General features: G+C 34.2%; 2 protein-coding genes across 3 annotated transcripts; one reads left to right on the top strand and one right to left on the bottom strand.

Annotated features, from left to right (window-relative positions):
* Nucleotides 1–4,638: 4,638 nt before the first annotated feature.
* Nucleotides 4,639–17,943, bottom strand: ppp1r10 (protein phosphatase 1, regulatory subunit 10). The gene is made up of 18 exons (XM_073821886.1): nt 17,607–17,943; nt 12,626–12,741; nt 12,447–12,533; nt 12,226–12,361; nt 12,081–12,132; nt 11,879–11,965; nt 11,612–11,743; nt 10,275–10,380; nt 10,016–10,119; nt 9,805–9,908; nt 9,543–9,702; nt 9,315–9,458; nt 8,954–9,200; nt 8,455–8,530; nt 8,126–8,341; nt 7,908–8,043; nt 6,161–6,517; nt 4,639–6,068 (listed from the first exon to the last, which is right to left on the bottom strand). The coding sequence occupies exons 2-18, from the start codon at nt 12,730–12,732 to the stop codon at nt 5,944–5,946; spliced, it is 2,376 nt and encodes a 791-aa protein (XP_073677987.1). The 5' UTR covers nt 12,733–12,741; nt 17,607–17,943; the 3' UTR covers nt 4,639–5,943.
* Nucleotides 17,944–20,259: 2,316 nt separating this feature from the next.
* Nucleotides 20,260–22,201, top strand: mrps18b (mitochondrial ribosomal protein S18B). Of its 2 annotated transcripts, none has more exons than XM_073821891.1 (7): nt 20,260–20,378; nt 20,513–20,681; nt 20,757–20,854; nt 20,938–21,006; nt 21,339–21,405; nt 21,495–21,554; nt 21,654–22,201. In XM_073821891.1, the coding sequence occupies exons 1-7, from the start codon at nt 20,283–20,285 to the stop codon at nt 21,857–21,859; spliced, it is 765 nt and encodes a 254-aa protein (XP_073677992.1). In that variant the 5' UTR covers nt 20,260–20,282; the 3' UTR covers nt 21,860–22,201. The 2 variants fall into 2 exon arrangements, with proteins under 2 accessions (XP_073677992.1, XP_073677993.1); XM_073821892.1 differs by having other exon boundaries at nt 20,266–20,363.
* The last annotated feature ends 1 nt before the right edge of the window (nt 22,202 follows it).

Genomic DNA, 22,202 nt, shown 5'->3' with positions numbered 1-22,202 from the left:
CAGTAGCTAAGGACACTGAAAGTTTGTAAAAAAAAAAAAAAAAAAAACCTAAATGAATATTACACCTGATGAATGAATTGCTGAGGTGTCCTTAGCTCTAATTTATTCATCCTGCACCTCGCATGCAGGCAGAAATTCTATGAAGCAGAAGTCAATATTTGTCCTTGAGGGTTGGGTGCACAGGCCACTCCTTATCACACACACTCCAGCGGCCATCTGCACCCGACTCCGCCCTGAGAACACGGATCTCACAGACAGGAAGACAAACGCTCCGCCGCAAGACTGTTACTGATTTTACCGGACTACCATAAGAGGGGGAGGAAAATTCAGTGTGATTGCGTAGAATCCTAACGTAACCCTGTTTGACATAATCAAACAATGAAGCATTTAAAAGTTAAAAAGGCAAACACTGAGGGAGAGAGTGGTCATTAAGTGCGACCATTTTAGTCGCATTTAATTCCTCGACTGCAATGTTAATCAGAATGCACTCCGTTTTGTTCAGTGCTGAGCTCTGCAAGCTCACGAATCCTTTCATTAATAAAGTGTTGACAGGATGTAAATAAGAGCTTCTTTGATTTCCATGAACTAAGATGAGTGAAAACTAATGATTATTAAGGGTATGGCAAGCCGTTTTAGCCTAAAATATACTATGCGCTACTCGACGTACTTGAATTTTTACTAGTAACAATTTCAATTAGAGAGCTCCATAATTCAATTTTTACTAGTAACAATTCAATTAGAGAGCTCCATAATTCAATTCTTACTAGTAACAATTGAATTAGAGAGCTCTGTAATTGGAATTTTTACTAGTAAAAATTCCAATTACAGAGCTCTCTAATTCAATTCTTACTAGTAATAATTTCAATTAGAGAGCTCTATAATTCAATTCTTACTAGTAAAAATTCCAATTACAGAGCTCTCTAATTCAATTCTTACTAGTAACAATTCCAATTACAGAGCTCTAGAATTCAATTCTTACTAGTAAAAATTCCAATTACAGAGCTCTCTAATTCAATTCTTACTAGTAATAATTTCAATTAGAGAGCTCTATAATTCAATACTAGTAAAAATTCCAATTACAGAGCTCTCTAATTCAATTCTTACTAGTAACAATTCCAATTACAGAGCTCCATAATTCAATTCTTACTAGTAAAAATTCCAATTACAGAGCTCTCTAATTCAATTCTTACTAGTAATAATTTCAATTAGAGAGCTCTATAATTCAATTCTTACTAGTAAAAATTCCAATTAGAGCTCTCTAATTCAATTCTTACTAGTAACAATTCCAATTACAGAGCTCTAGAATTCAATTCTTACTAGTAAAAATTCCAATTAGAGAGCTCTACAAATTAATTTTTACTAGTCTTATGTCTCCATTGACTTACATTAATTTTTAATTACAGAGCTGTACAACATATTTTTTACTAGTAAGAATTACAATTAGAGAGCTCTCTAAATCAATTTTTACTAGTAATAATTCCAATTACAGAGCTCTCTAATTCAGTTTTTACTAGTAAGAACAGTATTAGAGAGCTCTTTAATTCAATTACGGAGCTCTGCAATTAAACATATCTTTAATGTGTTTTTTACTAGTAAAAATTTAATTATAGAGCTCTGTAATTGCATTTTACTAGTAATAATTAAATTAGAGAGCTCTCTAATCAGAATTGTTACTAGTAAAACCTGAATTAGAGAGCTCTGTAATTGGAATTATTACTAGTAAATATTGATTTTGAGAGCTCTCTAATTGTAATTGTTACTAGTAAGAATTCAGTTGTAGAGCTCTCTAATTGAAATTCTTACTAGTAAAAATTATGTTGTAGAGCTGTAATTAAAAATAAATGGAAGTCAATGGAGACATATGACTAGTAAAAATTCATTTGTAGAGCTCTTTAATTGGAATTGTTACTAAAACCTGAAGTAGAGAGCTCTCTAATTGAAATTATTACTAGTAAATATTGATTTAGAGTGCTCTATAATTAGAATTGTTACTAGTAAAAATTCATAAAGACAGTCACTTGCCTCACTCATGAATGAATCAGCCATTCAAAAGAATCAATTGAATGAATGATTCAGTAATAAAATCTGTGATTTGCCGCCACCTACTGGTAGTTTTAGTTTTTTTTAAAGTATCCACCTTTTTCTTCAACAAAGAAGTAAGCCTATGGGTGAGATTTCCGGTTCGAGAAGGATAACAACGCGCAGTAAACTGTGAAACTGTTTGCACTACAAACCAGTGTGTTCATAATTAAAATAATATAGTAAGACATGTCAATTTGCAATATAAGGCAGCGAAACGAGCTGTTTTGTGCTGCTAAAAATAACTGGACGCAGATAAGACTGGGAGCCAGACCCATAAAATTTACAAATGGCCACGTCCACTCTTACAGGAAGAAAAGGGTGTTCAAAATTTTATTTTTAAAACGTTAATCTCAACATGAATTCATGACTTTAATTACACTTATGCCACATTAAATGTCTGAAAATACACAGACAAGCCACTTTTGTGTTCTTCTGTGGTACAAATGAATTTTGTTAATACTGATTTCATATGATTAGTAACTTCTTTGTATTTTACTTGTTCTTATTCTGTTGTTTTAATTACAAATGTAAAAAAAAAATTATAAATAGACATTTTGGAATTTGACATAAAAGATGACATACTTAAAAAAATAGAAAAATGTCATTACAAAGTTTAAAAAAATGCCCCTTTAAATCACCTTAAGTAGTCAAATATCTATGGAAGACTGTTTCCGCCACCTAAGAAAAAAACGAATGCCTTAAAAAGTCGAAATTATGACTTACTAAGTCAAAATTATGACTGTAAATCACAATTATAAGATAAAAGTTAAAATTATGACTTAAAAAAGGCAAAATTATTAATTAAGTCTTAATTACGAAATATAAAATCGTAATTCTGACTTAGAGATAAGAAGTCTAAATTATGATTTACTTAAGTCATAAATATGAGATAAATCAAAATTATGACCTAAAAAGTCAAAATTATAATTTTACAAAGTCAAAATGATGACTTTTCAATACACACCTTATTAATAAAGCATATACCATTTACAGACAGCAGAACATAATTCTGACTTCAATCATAATTTTAACTTTTTATCTCGTAATTATGACTTAAGGCATCATTTCGATTTATAATTTTGACTTTTATCTCATAATTTCAACCTTTTGAGTCATAATTTCGATTTTTTTTTCATAATTTTGACAGTTATAATTTCGACTTTTTATAATTTTGACTTTAAATCATAATTTTAACTTTTTAAGTCATAATTTCAACTTTTTATCTCGTAATTATGATTTAAGTAAGGCATAATTTCGATTTATAATTTTGACATTTATCTCATAATTTCAACCTTTTAAGTTATAATTTCGACTTTTTATTTCATTTAAATTTTTTCATAATTTTGACAGTTATAATTTCGATTTTTTATAATTTTGACTTTAAATCATAATTTCGATTTAAGTCATAATTTCACCTTTTATATAATTTCAACCTTTTAAGTCATAAATTCGACTATTTCATAATTTTGACTGTCATCATTTCGACTTTTTAAGTCATAATTTCAATTTTTTAAGTCATAATTTTCTTTTTATCTTGTAATTATGATTTGTCATAATTTTTATCTCATAATTTTGATTTAAGTCATAATTTCAAGTTTTTATCTCATAATTTTGACTTGTCATAATTTCAACTTTTTAAGTCATAATTTTCACTTTTTATCTTGTAATTATTTGTCATAATTTTTATCTCATAATTTTGATTTAAGTCATAATTTCAAGTTTTTATCTCATAATTTTGACTTGTCATAATTTCAACTTTTTAAGTCATAATTTTCACTTTTTATCTTGTAATTATGACTTAAGTCATAATTTGTATCTCATAATTTAGATTTAAGTCATAATTTCATCTTTTTATCTTGTAATTATGACTTAAGTCATAATTTGTATCTCATAATTAAGTCATAATTTCAACATTTTATCTCATAACTATGACTTAAGTCATAATTTCGATTTATTATTTTATGGGTTTGGCTTCCGGTCTCATCCGCAGCCACCTATTTTTAGCTGTACAAACAGCTCATTTTGCGGTTTGATATTGCAAATTGGTTTAACCATATTATTTTATTGTATTATCCTAATTATAAACAGTGGTTTGTAGTGCAAACAGTTTTATCCATAACTGCACGTTGTTATTCTTCTTGTTATTTCCTTATAGCCAAGAGTGAACCGGATTGAAGAAATTGAAAAAAAAAAAAAAAGAGATGGATACTTTTTTTGAAAATAAAATTACAACTTCCAGTACGTGGCGGCAAGTCAACTGATTTAATCACTAAATCATTCATTCAACTAATTAATTCAAACGGCTGCTTCATTCAGGAATGAAGAATGGGTTATTGAATCATTGACTTACTCGATTTGTTTGAAAACGCAGGTTCATTTATAAAACAAAACAGCTGTGACTTCATTTCAAACTATTTTCGTTGATGAAATAGAGCAAAATCAGGCAATAGTGTTATAGTCAGACAATGTAAGTCACTTAAGAAGCATAGTGTTTTTAATATATTAACAGCTGCTATGAAAATAAAAGTTAATTTGAGAAAACACTGCACGTTCCGGTAAATTTCGTAACGTTTATTAATTTACATGTAGAAAAACACCTTACATTTCTGAATGTGCCTTTTATTGTGTTTATGCGGCGCTCCGACACATAGACATCTCTCCAACAATCACAGAAAAAAAAAAAACATCTGACTTGTATCAAAATAAAATCATGGGAAAATAGTGAATCCAACAAAAAAAAAAGAAAAAAAAAGAAAATCAAGTCCCACAAGAGACAATGGCCACTGTTTTCACAGAAAACACCTGAATACATTTGGCCTCGATAGTGGTTTGTAGCCCAGGTTAGGCTCAGTTGAACACTGATAGAGCAGGACAGACCCACACGAGTCAGCATGAGAACATGAAAGCACAGCAAATCAAACCAGAGCATTAACATCAAGTAGCAAATCATCACGAATTCTCCTGATTGTCACACTACACAGAACGAGAGCTGATTTTTCTTAAGCAGGCTAGGATCACAACGGATCAATTCAAGTATTCAAAAGGGATTTCAAAATTGTTGTATTTTGTGCCAAAAGTATGGTTCTGAATAGTATTAACCCCTCGAATTTGGGGTGTAAAGTGAACATAATGCCAATTCGTGGATACGTTTCAGTGCATTTTTGAAACTAAATATCCAGGACTGCAAAAAAGAAGGACCATGTGTGAGGCACTTTTCATGCCAACTGACCGAAAACCTGTAAAGTTGAAAGCATCTACACATTTCATAGAAGTTTAGACGGTTTCTCCCTCTTCAATAGAAACCTGAAAATAAAACACTGGACAGTACGGCAACTTTAGAGGGACTGAATTCAACCTTAAAATAAAATTTCTGTGCTCTAAGTGTCAATTTCATTACGCAAAAATTATAATTTAAGGTTTTAGACACCAGGAGAAGCTTAGGTAACTGTAGACCACTGGCTGAAGACCATTATTTACATCTTGTCCTAGTGGTTATGTAGTACAATCTTTAGCAGTCAGATCAGTGGTACACAGAATCACAATAAAAAATGTACACATCTCAATCACTATCTCCAGGAAAATCGCTATTTACATGTAGGCCACAAAGTCAAGTAATGGGTTTAATCACTGTTTGACTCTTCATGGAGGATCTCAGATCTTCTCAGCTTTCCAGATGTGTAAAATGGAGAAGAAACTATTAAAGTTCAGATCCTGATGAGGCAGTTGTACAGTCGGAGAAAGCAGGTAGGACTGTGCGGTCACAGACGCAAACATCCCCTGATTCAGTCACTGTACACGAGGCTCGTTTTGAGTCCTGTTGCCCACTAGTGGCGAGTTCGAAGAACAGCAGCTTTCCGTGTGTTAGTGTCCGTGCTGGGGAGGAAGCGGTGGTCCGTTTACTCCGGGGTGGTAAAACGCACAGTTATTTTCATACCGACAATTTCCCTTCATCATGAAATGGCGACACACCGGCCTCTTTGACATGTCTGGAGTGAAACAAGAAACAAGAAGTTCTTGCTTACAAGCTCATTTGAAATGGAAATTGGAACGTTTAAAGTGTTTGGTGTTCAAAACTTACCGCCCATGTTGTTATGTCCTCCACGTGGTCCTCCGCGTCCCCCTCGTCCTCTAAAACCCGGGTCTCCTCCTCTCCCTCTCCCCCGGTGGAAGTGTCCTCCCCGATGTGGGCCTCCTCTCATGGAGTCGTCGCCCCAGTAGTTGCCGTTGTCCGCTCCGCGGCCCTGGGGACCGGGTGGAGGGCCCATCATGCGTGGGCCGCCGGCGTTGAAGGGTGGGCCGTGGCCGTGGGGAGGTGGAGGATGGTTGAAATGTGGTCCAGGAGGCTTGTTTGGAGGGAAACCTCCATTCATGGGCATCGGCATGTTGTTCATGTTCATGCCGGGGCCGGGGCCGTGGCCCAGCAGACCTGTATTCACTATGAAGTGAGAGAGAAAGAGAATGTTTAATATACTGCTTAACTATCATGTAGCTGTTCATCCTGTTTTGGTTACCTAAAACTATTCATAATTTTAGTTTATTGAAATAAATTAAATATATTAAATAACACACACACACACTAAAGCTGTTAAGTACATTAAAAAATTACTTATTTAAAATAAAGCAGAAAAAAAAAGAAAAACAAACCAAAACTTAACTAGAAATATTGACTGTGAACAAACTGAAATTAAATAAGTACTAATAAGTACACTAAAACTGAAATAAAATAAATTAAAGCTAAATAAAATTAATAAACCAAACTAAAAATTACAATAAATCAAAAATCACATTATGAAATAATAATTTTTTAAAAATTAAATTAAATATAAATTAAAAAATTTGAATAGTAATAATAAACTAAATTGAAGTACTATCATTATTTAAACTACAATGGAAAGAAATTAAAGCTAAATAAAAAAACTAATAAAACTAATATACTAAAATAAAATCAAAATCACAAAAGAACATAAACTTACTAAAAATAATTAGTTTTGATAAAATAGTAAATAGTTCTGCTATTAGCTATAAATAAAATATACAGCTAAATAAAAAAATGAATAAAATAAACCCAAATAAAAATAAATAAAATCATAATAAAATGACTAAAAATGATTAGTTACGATAAAATAGCAAATAGTTTTGATGAACTAAAATACAAAATAAAATAAAATATAAATAAAAAAAACGGAGAATAGGAATAACAAACGTAGTTGAAGTACTAAACTTGAAATAAAAATAAATGAAAGCTAAAAGTTAAAAATATATCTAACAGCGAATTTAAAAAAGCACATAAAATGTGACCCTAGACCACAAAACCATTCATAAGGTTATTTTTTATAATTATACGTAATCTGAAACCTGACTAAATAAGTTTTCCATTGATGTATGGTTTGTTATGATAGGACAACTATTTCAAAATCTGGAATTTGACGGTGCAAAATATGAAAATATTGAGAAAATCGCCTTTAAAGTTGTCCAAATGAAGTTCTTAGCAATGCATATTGCTAAAAATTAAGTTTTATATTTACAGTAGGAAATTTACTAAATATCTTCATGAAACATGATCTTGACTTAATAACTTAATAATTACTCCTAATGACTTTTGGCATGAAAGAAAAATTGATCAGTTTGACCCATACAGTGTATTTTTGGCTATTGCTACAAATATACCTGTGCTACTTATGACTGGTTTTGTGGTCCAGGATAATAAATAGTTAATATTAAAGTAACTAAAATTAAAATGAAAACTCAAAACATAAAAAAGCTAATATTACAATATTATATAAACAACACAACACTGCAACAGCTGAAAAAGAGAAAACACGTACTTGGTGGAGCATTGGCAGGCTGGTTCTGATTCTGGTTCTGGTTCTGTTGCAGGGAGCCCAAAAGCTGCTTGATCTTATCTGAGAAATCAGGCTGTTTGATCAGGTCCTCTGGAGACTGGTTAGATCCCTGAGCACCCTGAAACAAGAGGAAATGCTTAAAATCAAAGCCTTTACACATTCTAATGGGAAATAACATATAGATATGTATTTTGTCTCACCATAATAGATGTGAGCAGTTCCTGCACGTTAACAGCGGGGTTATTACTGGCTGGTGGGGTGCTGCCTGGCGCCTGAGGGCTGCGGCCGCTGTTGCCCAGACTTCCCATGAGGTTAGCAAGAACAGGAGGAAGCTTTGAGCCTTCATTAGGTCCTGAAGAGCCACCAGAGGCAGCAGCGTCACCGGCCTCCATGAAATTCTCCTCCATACTGGAGTCCTACGACACCACATAATAACAGAGGTCAATAAAACATACCACATCTCATACTTCATACTAAATGTCAAAAAACTGAAGTGGAAAGCATCTAAAAAGATAATTGGCTGTCTTACCTCATCTAGTGGGATGAGACGAGGAGGCATGGGCTCATACGGCTCAGGGTCTGGCTCATGAGGACTGTCTGGAACACTGCAGAGAGGAAAACAAACCATATATGTCCATTTAAAGCTCATCAAGACAACACAAAATGTAAATTTCTAACCATATTTGCTTTATTTATAAATGTAGAAGAATTATTAATGCCAGAGTTATTAATGTTAACTAAAAAAAGTACAAAAAAATAAATCTAAAAAAAAGAGATGAAAATGCTGTGCAAAAGTTTTAAATAAGATTTAAAAACTTTTTTTTAAAGTCTCTTATGCTCATCAAGGCTGCATTTATTTAATCCGTATATATCCAATAAACTAACAATATAAAAAAAGAAAATTATTATTTTTATAAAAAATATAACATGCAAATAATACAAAAACTCTAATAATTTGTCAAATCCATATGGATTCCCAGCCTACATCATGCAATCACTAAACATGAAAAGGCAGAGCGTTGTCCTACCTCTCTTTGCTGAGGAAGATCTCCTGCAGGATGCCCATCTCTCGGTCTCTCTGGATCATCTTCTCTCTGCTGCTGGAACCAGGAATGACCAGGCTGCCTACGAGGGTCAAAGGTCGTGGAGGAGTCCAGGGCACCCTTTCCTCCATGGTATCATGAGAAAGACGGCGAGCCATTTCAAACGTGTGCCTGTCCATCATCAGCTCCCGTTTAGCCGCCTCGCCGAAGTCCTTAATTTTATTAACGTTTACTGTGGGATAAAGAGTAATGATTATTAACAAAGTATTTTCATATGTTTCACATATTCACCTAAAGAGATCTCAAATTTTTTAATCCTAGTCTAAGTAAAGAAACCTCTCTTTACCTCTCTCAGTCTCATCCAGATCAAAGAAGAAGTATTCTTTGAGATGATCCTCTTCCGCCCACCGAACACTTTTCTTTTTCTTTCCTTTCTTAGTCAGAGTCTCCTCCTCACCACGAGGTTCAGCCAGAGCATTGGGTTTATCACCTTAAAACACAAAATAGATATTTTAATTTAGGTTTCCGTAGCTCTTAGTGAGGATGTGGCCAATTTTTATGCGACTGGACTCACCGGTTTCCATTGCATCGGGGTCCTCGGTGGGCACGGGTGTGCCGGGCTGCTCCAGTTCTTGGTTCTCATGAGGAGGTGTCTGAGATGAGGGTGTCTCAGGGGAAGACGGTTTGGCCTGTGTGCCCGAGTATGACTGCGGCCTGCTGTCAAACGGACAAGGCTGTGGAGCACAAGACAATGAAAAGAGTCAATGGATTTGTGATTTCGGACAAATAAAAATCCATAGCATAAACAAAAATGAGGGTTGTCTGGTGTAGCACACCTTGTTAGAGGTAGGGGAGACTGCTTTTGGTTTCTTTTTCTTGATCTTGATGCCAGGCACTGGAGCTGAGTTGAGGGCATCCAAAAATCCAGTGGCTTCCATTGCTAAAAAGGAAGGGAGATGGATATTAAGCACCAGTCAGAGGGGAAACGCTACTCTCTTTTTGCAGATTATTATAATCGTATTGCAGTTGCTGAATGGGCATACTCACGCTGTGCGGGTATAAGTTTGACTTTGATCTCTTTGGCAGAGTTGGGGGTGGTGTTAAGGGGCTTGTACTTCTTCTCCACTGGTGGCGCGTCGGTTGGAGATGTGCTGAATGAACAAAGTCAGAGTCTAATGATTCATTTCAAATCCTCAGAAGTAAAACTGCATTCAAATTCATTCAAATCATGAAACAAATGAGGAGGGTTCCTGGATTACATGTGACTGCTTGGTATTTGCAAGGAGGAAGTGGAGTGTCCACTTACCTTGGTCTTTTAAGAACAGCTGGTTTGATGTTGTATTTGTCTCCAAGCTGGGGCGCAGTGGGAGGTTTCTTTACAGGAACTGGAGCTGGACTCTCCACCTCCAAACCTGAAGACACAATGTTTAGAGTAAATTTAAACAGGTCATTTTTGAAAATGTGTTTATGAGACAAGAACTTTAAAACAAGACAAAAAAAAGTTAATAAATAAGAAATTACAAAGACATCAATCATTTATATGGTTTTAAAAATCTCTATATGAAAAAATATAAAATAAATAACCATAAATATAAACCTGATTTTGTGACTAACGGTGCTTATTTTTAAAAGTACAACTAATTAAAATGTTTTCGGTAACTAAAATAAAGCTAAAAAAGAATAAAACATATAATATCCTACATTTAAATTGAATTAAAAAAATAAATGTTGCCTTTGCAAGTAAGTAAAATAAGTAAAAAAAAAAAAAAAAAATTAAAAACATAAAAAAAAGGAATTGAATAGGAATACAACAAATCCTAATTAAAAAAATAAAATAAATAAAGGGGAAAAAAACTAAAATTATAATAAAAATGAAAACGTGTAAATGTTACGAAGAAAAAAAATGTAATCAATAAAATCTATTATAAATGCTAAACTATATAGTCATTAATCATTTACAGTGTTTTAAAATGGCTAAAATATTTTACAAATATGAAAAAAAAACATAACCATGTATAAAAGATGTATTAAAAAAATACACACAAAATAACTGTCAATATAAACATGATTTTGTGTTTAACAGTGCTAATTTAAAAGAAAAAAAATCTTTTTTGGTAACTGAAATAAACGATTAGCTTCTATTTCAATTAGCTGAAATAGAATAAAACATAAGAAAAAAATCCTGAACTTAAATTGAAACCAAAAACCAATAAATGGTGCCTTTGAAACTAACTAAAATAAATAAATTTAAAAGTACTAAAATAAAAAATACAAAAAAAATACTAAAACTAAAATAATACAAATGAAAACTAAGAACTTTTAAAACCAGTTGTAAATGTTACTGAGAAAAAAAATCTATTAAAATTGATAAATGTATATAGTGTTTAAAAATAGATAAATATACATAAATATAACAGTAAAAAAACAACTAACTGAAATAAGTACATTTAAAAGTACTAAAACTAAAATAAAATTTAAAAAAAAATAATAAAAAATAAATAAAAAGTTAAATAGGAATAAAAAAAAGCTAATAAAAAGCAAAATTATAATAAATATCAACACATACAAACAAAACCTATTTTAAAACATAAATAAATACTACAATACTGCATAAATAAACCTAAAACATCATTGGTGACTAACCTGTAGAGCGGATTTTGGCGTGACTTGGCGCATAAGCTTTTGGCTTGTCTTTCTTCTTCTCCTCCTCTGTTACCTTTTCTCGGGGCTTCACCTCTGGACGCACTTTTCCATCCTCCTTTTTCCGTTTCTTGTCTGATAGAAAACAGAGTTGGGTTATTCGCCAATAATGGGAACCACACTTGCCAATAATTCACGTCAAAAGTACATTAAGTCTACTTTAACAAAAACCAGAGCGACACGAAAGACAATGTAAAATTGAAACCATACCATTGGGAGACGCTCCACTGGAAACGCTCTGAGAGCGAATAATAGCCATCCAGCCTTCCACCAGCACTGACGCCAGCTTCCTCAGCTCTGAGAGAGAGAAAAAGAAACAGAGTTCAAACAGAAGCCACAAAGTTCACATCTGAGCTCTAGATAGAAATTAAATAGACTGTCTGGCATTGATTCACGCAACATGTGCTCCTACCTTCTGTCTCACCACTCTTGCTCAGATGTTTCACCAGCTTAGCTGTGTTGTTCTAGAAGAAGAGAAAGAAGCAGACAGAGAACAGGTGTTAGAAGACTACAGGGGCATGTGTGTGAGTTTTATGGGCTGTGGTGCGGTGAAGTACCTGTTTGAGGTGGTCCACAGTCAGGGGAAGCTTCTGCAGGGTAAGCAGTATGAGCTGCAGCAGAGGGGTGTTGGTAGTGGTCTTTGAGTAGGTGAGCCAAGAGTTCAACAACTTGTATCCTCCAACTCGAATGAACCTAAGTGCAAGAGAAAGAGTTAAACATAACCTTGAAAACAAAAAGGCTCCAACTGATGGAAAAATAATGTCTATTACTCGATTACCGATTAAGCACATCATGTGATTTCGTCTGCAGTAAGATGTTCAGATACATGCATCTGCTGACCATTTTATGCGAGGCCTTCATGAGACTGTTTGAAAAGAGAGAAAATATGTTAGAAATACAATCAGTTATTGGCTTTTGAAAAGGTGTGCAGAAAACAAAAATGGAAGAGCATCTCACCTGAAGACTTTAGGAACTCCCTCAAGGCTTCGTAGCTCTCCATCCTTTCCCAGCAGAACTTCAACTCCTTTCAACACCTCTCTGGGGTCCACCGGGCCCACGGCCATAGCTGTTTACTGACAGAGAGAAAGAAAACACTGGTTATTCATGTGCTTTTGCCACTGGGGAGAATCTGGGATATGGCATAAAATCACCCAATCAATACTTAAATAATGAGATGATAGCACTTAAGGAGAGCTCACTGGAACAGCACAAGGACAATGCTTAATCTTTCAAAGGTTTCTGTTAATGTACATTTACCAAGGCGACTGTGGATCTGAACTTGGAAACAACAAATGCCAAAGACATTGGGAGCAAAAACGGTCACATGACTACCAAAGCTATCACATGTACACACTCCAAGAATGGAGAGAAACTTCTAGAAGTTTTTATATATATTGTACTGACTAAGTTTTCTGGTTCACACTTAATGTGAGTTGAATTCACAAGTACAATCATAAACACAGAACAAGATGTTCCTATTCTGTTCACAACAGCAGAAGGTAAAAAAGTAATGTCTTCAACTACTTCAAACAACAGCTGATTCTCAAATTCATGTTTCATCACACAATTTGTGTAATATATCTGAAGTTTTTGGAATACCAAAAAAATAAATATCATACTTTCACCACAAAGAATGTTTCCTGGTAAATAAAATGTTTAATATGAAGCCTGTTTGGCTGTCAATATTTACTAAACTACTATAAAGGGGCAGCTGGTGCAACTATTATAGTTTAACAGACTGAATTATACAACATTCATGTAACCAATCTTCCAGTTTCTAGTGTAATTGAATAAGTCTGTCACTTATTTAATTATAAGAGAAACTCAAGCTGGATGATTGGTTATGTAAGTGCTGTATAATTCAGTTCATAATCTGAAATGACGAAAGATAAACGTAAAAGTGTAATGTCACCATCATAAACCCACCTGCTTTTTATATATACACTGTACATTAACAAAGTAAACATCACAGGTACAAAGGACTTGATTATGGTACATATAAAATATAACGGCTGTGATCAGTAATGTGCATTCAGATGACTATATCATTTAAATGAGAAGAGCAGAAAAGAGCAGACAAAACTGAAATTTGAGAATGCACTTAGAGTTAAACAGTTTTTACAAGTTCTTTTATTAGTAATTAAAAATTGCTTTATAATGGTAACCCTTGTTATGCAGAAGTTCAAATGTAGTACAACTAATATGAGGAGTATTTCAAGACAAACTAGGGAGGCAACAGTAAGAGTGTTCAAATGATTGACTGGATTTTCTTGTTTATCAGTAAAGCGCTGTCACACTGGCAGCTGTGAGCACACAGGGACTCTGGCATTAATATAATTTCTTCCTTCCTTGTTAGACACTGCTGTGATCCATCTGTCTATAACCTAACATCAATGAAAGACCCTATAATAAAATGAGATGTTTGTAAACACTTACAAACCAAAACCTTTACATGTATATAAGGTACACTTACATTATAAAAACTTAAAACATGAAAAATGATTACAAAGACTTCATATTCACAGTAGTCATTACTATGGGGTTGGATATAAAATATGTAGTGTCTCTTAATTTAATTTTAACACTTAAATTACTAATTTGATAAAATGCACTTATTGTGTACATACAGTTTTACATTGTACTTATATTTTAAAAATACCTGCACGTAATAATTTCTGTAACCCTAACCATATTACCAAACCTGTCACTAACCTTACCAGTTTCCCACCTTAATGCTTTGCAATACAATACAAATGCAATAAGTACAAAGCACCAAATAAATACATGAAGAGTTGATTTGCAAAACAGATAACTAATTTAACAATTTTCATTGTTTTTTCATTGTGCATTCCAATTAACCGCAATCAAACTGCAGTTGGGTTATTAAATGTTAAATAAAAATAACAGCTAACTAACACAATAAAACACACTAAAAACATAACATAATAAAAAACAAAAAAATATATTTTTTGAAATGTAAAAAAAAGTTGTTTTTGCAAATAAACCTCATATATATATATATATATATATATATATATATATATATATATATATATATATATATATATATATATAAATAATGGATCCAATGTGTACATTAATTTTAAACAGTAAGTTTTAAATATTTTCCAAATATATTTAACATACTTCAGGTTTTACATTTTAAACAGTACCTTTTTATTTATGTTTTTATGTTTTATGTCTTAGGTATACAGAAATCTACAACCACTAGGTGGGTAAAAAAAAATTAAGTGCCTTTGTGAGTCTATTACCTCATTATATTTTTTTCTGTATTTAACTACATATTTCTTCAAAATGTAATATTACATATTAAATCTATATTAGCCCAATAATGTTGGAAATTTTGTCCATATTGTCATATTTTTGGCCAAAAATGTTAAATACATTAAAAAAAAAAACACACAGGAAATTAATAAATAATGAAAAAATAGACTCTGGAATATTTTTTTCCATCTTGTGGATCAGTATCCAGTTGCAAGAAACTTCTTAAGTTATGGAAATAAGTGTATTATCACTAAGGCTGATGATACACTGAGCAATTTTTGAGCAATGTTGCCAAAAGATGTTGCTTGGGCACTTTCCCACTGAAAATGCCCAACATATTTCTATCTGGAGACTTTAGATCAGTCATGGGCCCTGTTTCTAACCTAGTTGCCCGCTGACTACAACATTGGCCGGCAACATTGCTCAAAAAGTTGTCCTGTGTATCATGAGCCCAAGGTTTAACTTTGGTTTAGGTTTTGTGCAACTGAGCACAAGACTTTATAAGTTGTATGTCGCCACCATGTGGTTATTTCTAAATATGCACAAATACAGAGACATTGTATTTGCCACGCAGCAATGTAAGAAATGCAAGTACCAAATATAATAAAAAATATATTAAAATACAGAAACAAAGTAGAATATATGCAATAAAAACGATACACTCTTTTAAAAAATGAGATGGACATATGCCAGTGATAAAAAAAAAATCTGATCAATTTCAAAGAGACGGGTGAGGGCGAGGGCAGAGTGTTTCTGGTCGAGAGAGAGAGAGAGAGAGAGAGAATCAATCACGTCATTTGCCCTGCCCACGCGGAGCAACAGCGAGTATTTCTCCTCTCACTTCCTCACACTACAGCACACTCGACTGGACACCGGCGGGACTAACCAACTAGCTACAGCAGAAAATGAACAACGGATCGAATTACACATCAAATATAAAGATATATGCACGGAATGGATATAGATTTTTACGACTGTTAAGCATGCAAGTGTTTAGCAACGTCTGAATATATTTTCTACATAATTTCCAAGACAGTGAAAAAAGGTCTACTAATGGCTGAATCGAAAAAGTTAGAATTTACTCACTTTTGATCGTGTGAGAAATCAGGTTTTGTCTTACCCGTAACACTGTTGTTGAAGAACTTTTTATAGTCACAACCGAACTCCTTAAACACGGAACAATACACACAATTCCTGGAAACGTCACAGTTGTCATAACAAACAAGAAAAAGTCAACAAGACTGTACATTCACTGGAAAGAAAAGATTAACATTGTATCTGTCAGGGTTTAGGATGAAATGCAGATGTGAAGAAACACAGTTTTAACTTATAACAGCCTGTACTGTATAACACACTTCCTACAATGTAACCTACTTTCACTTTTTAATCGAGTGCAGCATAAACAGCTGGCATCTTTAAGCAAACTGCCCAAAGGTTTAGTGTTAGAACTCGTCTAGAACACAAAGCATCCAGTGTTGGTCTGACTAAAGGCCAGTAATTTGAATTTATGGTCACAGGGGGATTTTGAATTGCCATCTGTTTCAGTCTCCCTCTCTCATATAAGCAGCTCTCCCTGAGTTGACAGCGGCTCCCCTGAGTGGCTGAAGTCGGAGATAAGCCACGCCTACTATCTTTAACCACTTGTCTTCGTGTACGCGCTGCGCTAGATAGAACGGGTGCCCGGTCGCCATCTTTGAATTCCAACAAGTATTTAAAAATACAACGGCTACGTCCCCCCGCCTGCCATTTGTCTTGCTCGTTTACAAAGTGCTACTATATTTACCCCGCTAGCGACTCACGGATATTAAGACGATACCTCGAGCTGTATATGGGGATGATGGCGACGCGAGACAGCCGTTCCGAACTACAGTATTTCCCGTAGATCCAGTGAGAAAAACAAAGCCACCATTGCCTCGAGTGATCCGAGCAAAGGACAACCCGTCCGCCATTTTAAAGCAAAATCGACAAGACAAATAATAGCCTATCTACGCACTCGTTAAGCACACAACACAAAAAAATGCAATCTTTATAGGCAGACTGCTATGCATTTTTACAGATTGCCTAGGGAGGTTTATTTCACCAAGCTAGCTCAACGGTATCCAGTTCCGCCAACTAATAAGACCTAACGACATTATTATGAAGAAAATGTTGCATTTCAGTCTGGTTCGGCTAAATCCACAGGCGCCACTTGGCAATCTTTATGTGCAGATTGCGTTGATTGTTCCAGTGAGCTCTCCTTTGAAAAGAATGCAGTTTATAAAAAGCCCCAATTGAATGCAGTCACTTCCTGGCTCTGCCTATGGCAATCTTTATGTACAGATTGCTTATGATCAGCGATGGCTAGCTTATTATTCGATGGTTTATCGTTACTTTAATAATCATTAGGATTACTCCGTCTCACACACAAAGAGAAGCAGGGCGTTGGAGCCGCTGCTCTGGCTTTGCGGTGTGAGCTCATACACTAGCTAGCTCTCACTCGCTTTATCTCAGCATGCTGTCTGCTTCTAGAAAGCGTGGCGCAGTTAGGTCGCCACGCTCGATATAGCTAGGATTTTTTTAGTCTCTATTTTTATCTGGAATCATTTTCAACACAGACAACTGGTTAACTGATATTACGTCGTTGCGATTCAAATTGGTTTGAAAGAACACTTACTATTAATAACTCTCCTCTGCGTCTCGGGTTGCTATTAATATATTGTGCTTAACAGCAACAATTTTCAGCTTTTTAACAGTTTAAGAGAACGTAAACTGTCATGACTTTAGCATTATTGGCTGAAAAATGGCATAATGGGCGGGATTGTGGTGGCTGAAATTGAGCTTTTCCTTCTTGAACAATCTGGAGCAAAAAAGTAGTAAGCGAATGTCCGTTACTCGAGTAGAAAAATTGAGTTTTTGGGGCTTTGATCTTCGCACACAGTTGAAAAATCCTCGACGCCAGATCTTCACTGAGACCGACTCAGACCTGAAACGAAACAACAGCACAAAGAGAGATTAGAGAAAAGAGCGTATTTGGCGGCGGAAATCCAGATAATCGTCAAAAAGTCGTTTTTGCTGATAAAAACTGATGTGGTAGCCGAACTTTGGGATGAAAATCGTCTTTAAATCGCAAAAAAGTGGAGTGCCGTCCTCCGACGTGACACTTACCTCAGACAAATCCAGGAATGCTCTAGAAGGGTGGGACTCGGTATATATAGCTCTGACGTTTTTCGCGTCATCCCGGGCGCGTGTGCGCGCTTTCGGGCGTTTCTTTCAGCACATGGAGTTGATGATCACGCGGTCCTCTCGCGCGCACACTCTCGAAACGACCTTCTTTGTGTTCAAGGACGAGCCCATCCCCCACAAAGTTTTCCGGTGCTTTTTTACGTGCTTTCTGTACAAAGATAATAATCATTATTTGTTGGAATTTTTTAGATAAAAATGATGTAGGAATACTCTACATCACACAATAATATAAGTATATTCAAGAAGGTATTTATGTAATGCTAATTCCTTTCATAAAACCTGACGGATGTGTTTTCAGTGATAAACTGTTGGGGAGTAACTACATGTGATAGAATTACGTAATTTAATTACAAAATAAATCTGTTACAGTTACTGAGGAAAAAGTGTGTAATTAAATTACAGTTTCTTTAAAAAATATATTAATGATTACAAAGGGGGTTACACCAAAATATTTTCTACACCCATACAGATTTGATTGATTTTTTTAACAAATTGCATTGACTGCTCTAAAGTATGAGGAGTTTAGGACACATGCTTATTTGATGACTGCCTTATCAGAATCAGAATCAGAATCAGAAAGAGCTTTATTGCCACACACAAGGAATTTGTTTTGGTGTTAGGAGCTTCCAGTACAGAAAGTACAAACATAGCAGACATACATAAAGTTAAGGTAGTAAAACAATAATATTAAAAAAAGAATGTACAATAAATTATAAATAACAATGGTAATAAAAATACAGAAAAAGATGTCCATAGACAGAACTAGAATGTGCATATGTGCTATATATACAAAAAAGTTTGTGAGTTGATACACATGACCAGTACTGAGGTGTGTTAAGTGTGGTTCAGGTGGGATGTGGCTTGGGGGAAAAAACTGTTCTTGTGTCTGGCTGTTTTTATGCAAAGATTTGGTTTAAAAAGCAGCATAGCTATTAAACTATATCTTGTGATTTCAAATCTGTATTTAACCTCAGGACTATCTCAAAGTAAAAATAAGTGCTAAAGTCTGATTTTGTGATGGCTACGCTTTAAAATTCAATTATTATGATCATAATTCAAGTGAGGAAGGATTTTGAAAGTCTGGTAGTAATCAGTGTTGAGTAGGCCTAATACTGTAAGCTTAACCCTGCCTGCTTTAAATGTTTCAAAATGTTTAACAGTTGAAAACATTCATTAGACATTTAGACAAGTAATTAAAAAGTAATCAAATGTAATCAGTTACATTACTTTAATAAAGTAATTAAAATAGGTACACTACTAATTACATTTTAAACAGGGTAACTTATAATCTGTAACCTAACCTATTACATTCGAACATCATTTTAAACCTGAATAAATAAACTTTCTATTAATGGTATGGTTTGTTAGGATAGGACAATATTTGGTTGAGATACAACTATTTGAAAATCTGGAATCTGAGGGTGCCAAAAAATCTAAAAATTGAGAAAATCACCTTTAAAGTTGTCCAAATAAAGTTCTCACCGATGCACATTACTAATCATAAATTACATTTTTATATATTTATGGTAGGAAATTTACAAAATATCTTCATGGAACATTACTTAATCACCTAAAGAAAAAAAGAGAGAGAGAAAAAGAAAAAATGATAATTTTGACCCATAATGTATTTTTGACTATTGTTACAAATATACCCATGCTACTTAAGATTGTTTTGTTTTTTTGGCCCAAGATCACACACACACACACACACACACACACACACACACACACACACACACACACACACACACACACACACACACACACACACACACACACACACACATATATATAAACATTGATTCATTTAGATTATACTTTATATAAGCACAAGTACTTTTTCTATAAGACAAAGAAAAGCAAAACATTGACCAAAAAATGTAATAGTATAACTTCAATGGTTAGTTGACCAACATGAGGGATCGTTTAAAGAAAGGTTTCACCAAAAAATACATTTTACATTGATTTCTGAAATATCTGACTAGGTAAACTGTTTGAATTTATTTAAAACAATCTCTTAAAATGAAAAAAGTGAGGATAATAAACGCGCACTTCCGTCACCGTACACTTTAACCTCTCAACAACTTCCCTTTGCTACAAAGACAAAATGGCAGCCTCCTTACAACGCATTGGAATAGTTATCTGCCGAACATTTCCTGTCATTTTACAGCGAACTATTCAAACACAGGTTGGTTGGTTAAAGGTAAAATATTTTTAATGCATGCTTTTTTTTTATACAGGATGTAGAAATGTGTTTGTTGTGCGGTTACAGCGCTGTCATTCGCGTGCGAACACCTCAACCAACCTAACGAACAATTTACGCGTTTTGTATTCCAGAGAATTGGTCATTGGAAATTAACTTCAAGTGTTGCTCCAGTGCTGCGTCTGAATTTTCGTGCTTTGTCATCATCATCAGCATCATCATCATCATCTGCTGATGACACTGATTCAGCTGAAACACCGTCTAGATATTCAGACAGACCATGGGAATACTTAGAAAGTGAAGGTAAATGATTAATTAGATGATTAAATTAAGTATTTGCGGTAAACAATGCTTAATGTTGTTAAAATCTCTTTTTAGAGTACATTGAGCGCTATGGATCAAAGCCTGTGTGGTCCAACTACAGGAGGAATCACAAGGGGGCCATCCCTCCTCAAAAGACAAGAAAGACCTGTATTGTAAGTACACATTTGTTTTTCGTTGATTTTTTTTTTGTCAGTTCAATATATTTGTACTAATGAGGATGATTGTCTTGTCACAGAGAGGAGATAAGATATGTGGCAACCCTTGTCCCATCTGTCGTGATCCAAACATCATTGTCCATTACAAGGTTTGTTTTTTGATTCTGTCATGTTTTAACATGGATAATGTAAAAATGACACATTATTAAAGGTATTTGCTTGTATATCCTCATTTTTCCCTAAGAGTGGGTGTGGCCATTTGTAAATTATATGGGTCTGGCTTCCAGTCTCATCAGCATCCAGCTGTTTTTAGTTGTACAAAACAGCTGGCTTTGCAAGTTGGTGTGTCTTACCATATTATTTTAATGTATTATCTTAATTTTGAACACATTGGTTTGTAGCGCAATCAGTTTTGCCATTTACTGCATGTTGTTATTCTTTCAACTTAACTTACCTTTGTGACAATTTCTTTTTTCTGCAGAATGTGAATCTGTTGCAGCAGTTCGTTAGTCCTGAAACAGGATTTGTGTATGATCCCACTCGAACCGGTAATGAATTTCTTACATTCAAGTGTCACATTTCTGATATGATCATGATCTGATAACCATTTTCTCTTTATTGTCAATTGTTTCCTCAGGTGTGTGCATGAAACAACAGAAACTACTTAACAAGGCCATTGAAACGGCTAGAGATTGTGGTAAATTAACATTTTGTATTGTTCTAATTTCCAATGTGCGCAAACAAATCTTTTTATGAAAAGAAATAATGCTTTTTTTTTTTTAATTCTCTGTTAAAGGATTAATTTCTGCCCAGTTACCTCATGTCGATTACACTAAAGAGGACTACTCCAACACTCATGGTGCTGTAGCATCAACCCCTTCCCCAATTCCTCTCAACTCCGGAGAACTGTGGTATCCGTGGTATGGTAGTATAAAACCAGATGAGCGAGAACTGGCAAGAGTGAAGCGCATATACAAAGACTACCTGAAATCAGACGTTTGAATCGTGTTGTAATAGACCTTAGTTAGGGATAGACCTATATAGCCTTTACAGTGGCAAGTCCTAGATCAAGTGTAATTTTTAAAACTTTTATGCCATTTTGTCTACTGAAAGACAGCTGATGAGCTAAAACAACACACTATACTTGTTTTCATTCCTGTCAAAGGTTACCGGTTGCGCTACCCTGACTAAGGTCTATTGAAATGTTTCATCCAAATAGTTTCCATAATAGTGCTAAAAGTGAATAAGAAGAAAATGAAAATTTTCCATTCATGTTGTTACATTTTGTCCATGCAAGACAAGGATAATATAAGAAATCTGAAATAAAAGCTCTTATAAACTCAAC

The sequence above is a fragment of the Garra rufa genome, chromosome 17, assembly GCF_049309525.1.
Source record: "Garra rufa chromosome 17, GarRuf1.0, whole genome shotgun sequence".
Classification (NCBI taxonomy): domain Eukaryota; kingdom Metazoa; phylum Chordata; class Actinopteri; order Cypriniformes; family Cyprinidae; genus Garra; species Garra rufa.
This window is presented reverse-complemented; position numbering and strand designations above follow the sequence as displayed.